Source organism: Olea europaea, unplaced genomic scaffold, assembly GCF_002742605.1.
Source record: "Olea europaea var. sylvestris unplaced genomic scaffold, O_europaea_v1 scaffold1471, whole genome shotgun sequence".
NCBI lineage: Eukaryota > Viridiplantae > Streptophyta > Magnoliopsida > Lamiales > Oleaceae > Olea > Olea europaea.
Genome location: NW_019232267.1, coordinates 214,498 through 217,759, shown reverse-complemented (window position 1 = coordinate 217,759; position 3,262 = coordinate 214,498). Strand labels below are relative to the sequence as shown.

The 3,262-nt window shown below is 35.6% G+C and overlaps 1 protein-coding gene across 1 annotated transcript; it reads left to right on the top strand.

Moving 5' to 3' along the window:
- The first annotated feature begins 1,170 nt into the window (after positions 1 to 1,170).
- LOC111376212 lies at positions 1,171 to 3,253 on the top strand. Its single transcript, XM_022999162.1, has one exon. It carries the CDS (start codon positions 1,348 to 1,350, stop codon positions 1,747 to 1,749), a length of 402 nt encoding a protein of 133 aa, XP_022854930.1. The 5' UTR covers positions 1,171 to 1,347; the 3' UTR covers positions 1,750 to 3,253.
- Positions 3,254 to 3,262: the final 9 nt, after the last annotated feature.

Sequence of the window (3,262 nt, the reverse complement as noted above, 5' to 3'; positions counted from 1 at the left end):
AATCGTTGTTGACAGTATTTACATACTGCTTTGGTTTCTGGAATTCAATCGACCATACGACCAGTTTGAACCAATTTAAAATGATCCCAACATTTTGCATGCTTCTTTACCTTTATCTTCCCTCTTGCATTGGGAATTTCAATAACAAGTTCATCATCATGTTCCAAATCAATTGGAGCCTCAGCATCAACGTCATTCAAATTAATTTGATGTCTACTTTCATGAACATTGTAATCTTCAATAGTTTCTGGAATGGGTACTTCATTTAGACCGGCGAACTCATTCCCATATTGATTATGTGACACATTTGCTTCATTTCCGACTCCGACATCGAACAAGTTTTCAATAAATGAGCGTGAATCCATTTGTGATTAATTGAAATTGAATGTTGAAGAAAAAGAAGTGAAGTAGAATTGAGAAATGAATGAAGATTATGTAGTAGTGTAGAAACTATATTGTAAAATCAAGATTATAATTTAATGATATGATTATATGAATATAAAATGTAGAAGAGTATAGAAATGAGAATGAATGAATGAATAATATTGATAATAATTGAGTTGTAGAGAGTATAGTAGAGAATAAGAGATTGATAGTAAGTTTGGTAAGAAAAAATGCTGTAATTGATGGGTATTTATAGGAAGAAAATGAAATTTGAAAAAATAAATTAAAAAAAATATCAGGGACCAAAACGGTCACTGACAAAGTTCAGTGACCGTTCGGTCACTTTTGACCGAACGGTCACTGAACTTTGTCGGTGACCGTTTTTTTTAGGCGAGCCGAGCCCACGAGCCCGCGAACTACTCGGGCCCATTGCCACCACTAGTACGAGCCGGAGCGGCTCGTGGCTCGTTTTAGGAAAGTCGAGCCCATGAGCCCGCGAACTACTCGGGCCCATTGCCACCACTAGGGACGGGAATGTCCCGCCCCTTCCTAACCCGCCAACCCATTCGGTGCAGGTTTTTTTTCCCCATTCGGGATGGGGCCCTGTCGAGTTGAGGTGAGGCGAGTTTTTTTTTTTTTTTTTGTCATTAATAACTATTCCTATTAAAAAAGTATGCGCAAGCAGAAAAATTACTAGTTTAATTAATTGTATACAATTTTACTAATCTACAACAACTTAAAGAAATTAAACAATCAAAATTTCCTTCACCAAGATTTATCTACCTTCAACTGCAGCCCCAACTAACCCCCAAAATTCAGATTCTATTCATTTTTCATCTCAAAATTTCCCTAAACCCTTTCCCTTGCCCTTGCCCTTGCTCTGCACAAAACAAAACAATGCCACAAAAGACAGATACCAATATTATTTGTTAATACACGTTATATGTAGTTGTGATTACTGAAATGGCGATAATAGGAGATGCACTACGCCAGGCCTTCATGCCGAAACACGAGTACGACTGTCTCCGAGATGAGGACAAGGCATTGCACAAGCTCCAAAAGCCTTTTATACTATTAACACTAACCCTAATTTCTGTTGCAATTTTGCTTTCCACTATAATTAGCTTGAAAATAGTGTTTCCTAATGATAAATTGAGGCGGCCTTTCTGTGGGGACTCGCGGATTCAGCCGCTGGCTGTTAATTTTACGGAGGTTGGTGGTGGCGGTAGTGGAAGGGATTCGGATCCTTTGCCAGGGGCGTTTGTTTTGACGGATCAGGAGACTGCTGAATATTACTGGATGGTTATGTTCATTCCTTCGGCTATGGTTTTCTTCGCATCTGTGGTCTACCTAATTGCAGGTTAGCAAAATGTGAAAATGATCTCATTGAATATAGAGGGTGTGTGTGTTCGTATATGTGCGCACACAAATTTTATTTATTGTACAAGTCTCTTATTAAAATTATTTGAAGATATTTTATTTACTACCTTAAATGATTATATCTTGCTGCCACTAGGTAGAGAGCACTGCGGTTCATGAGTAGTCATTTGCTATCATAATTGTTGATTTCTGACTTCACAGGTTCTTTTAAATGCTCTAAGCACAAAGCTACAAGTGACAAGTAATTTGAAATTACTCTTATGCTGAAAGCAACAATTCGCTCATCGTCATGTGTTCAAGTATAGAATATAGATAGCGTCATATATATACAATCATCTAAACCAATATTGTTACTAGAGTAGCAACATCCTTCATTTTTCAACAATTAACCTTAAATACCTGACATTCAACATAAGCAAATAAGTTGACTGACCAAATTAACATAATAAGAATCTTTTTGTACTTCGTCAAATTTTTTAATTCATAATAGAAGTAAATCAGCAAATACTCACCTAGATTTGACTCGGCACTTAATGACAAAATACAAAACGATCGAGTTTTGACACATCCCAAACTTTTGGACAGCATTGCCCTCAATGTTAAAGCAAAATATGAAGGTTTGTAGTTTGTCTAATGTAGGATTTAGATATATTTAACTAAGAGAGGATCAATATTGATTCAAGCAAGGATTCTCCAACACAACATAGAAATACATGGATAAATGGAATTATGGACACGAGAAATGATTCTGCATAAATTGGGTAGCTCTTGAAATTTAAATGGTTTCATGGAGGAGCACATGAGATTTTTTAAATTTAATGTAACAGTCTGTTGTAGATGAATTGCTATTTTTTAGGAGTAGAGACATAAAAAAAACTCTACATGGAAAGTAACGGCGCGTAACCTGGCTAGCATTTTTTGCTCCTCCTTTTGTCATTTTTCAAAAATGCAGTATGGTTATCTAGAAGTTGTTGTCTGTCACTTACTAACTTGCAAGTTAATCATAAGTTATGCAAATCTTGATCCTTTCATCATTTCAATTTTGGAGTTCTGGATCACATCATGCAAGTACAACAACGTAATTTATGCATTTGCAACAACATGAGGTAACAACATAACAACTTAAAACATGTTTTTGGGAGTTGTTTATCGTCGGCTTGAATTATAAATAGATATAAATGAGTGGGGTTAAGTGGGTTCCATAAAATATATGTATAAAAAATGATTTGATTATAAATAGATGCCAAACTAGGGCTTAACATGATTTCTGAATTGAAAATGGACATGGAATCAGCTTTAGGTTCATTTTGCCATCTTTTGGGTGGTAGTTGAGCTAACATTGATACACAATGGAAGTGTGCTGAAGGAAGGCCAAGATCTCATAAATTAGATACTTCCCAGGTTTACCATGCTTGGTGTTATTGTAAAATTGACCACACTATCACACTGTTTATTAGAAATATGTCAAATTACTCTTCAAAAAAAAAATAAAAAAAAA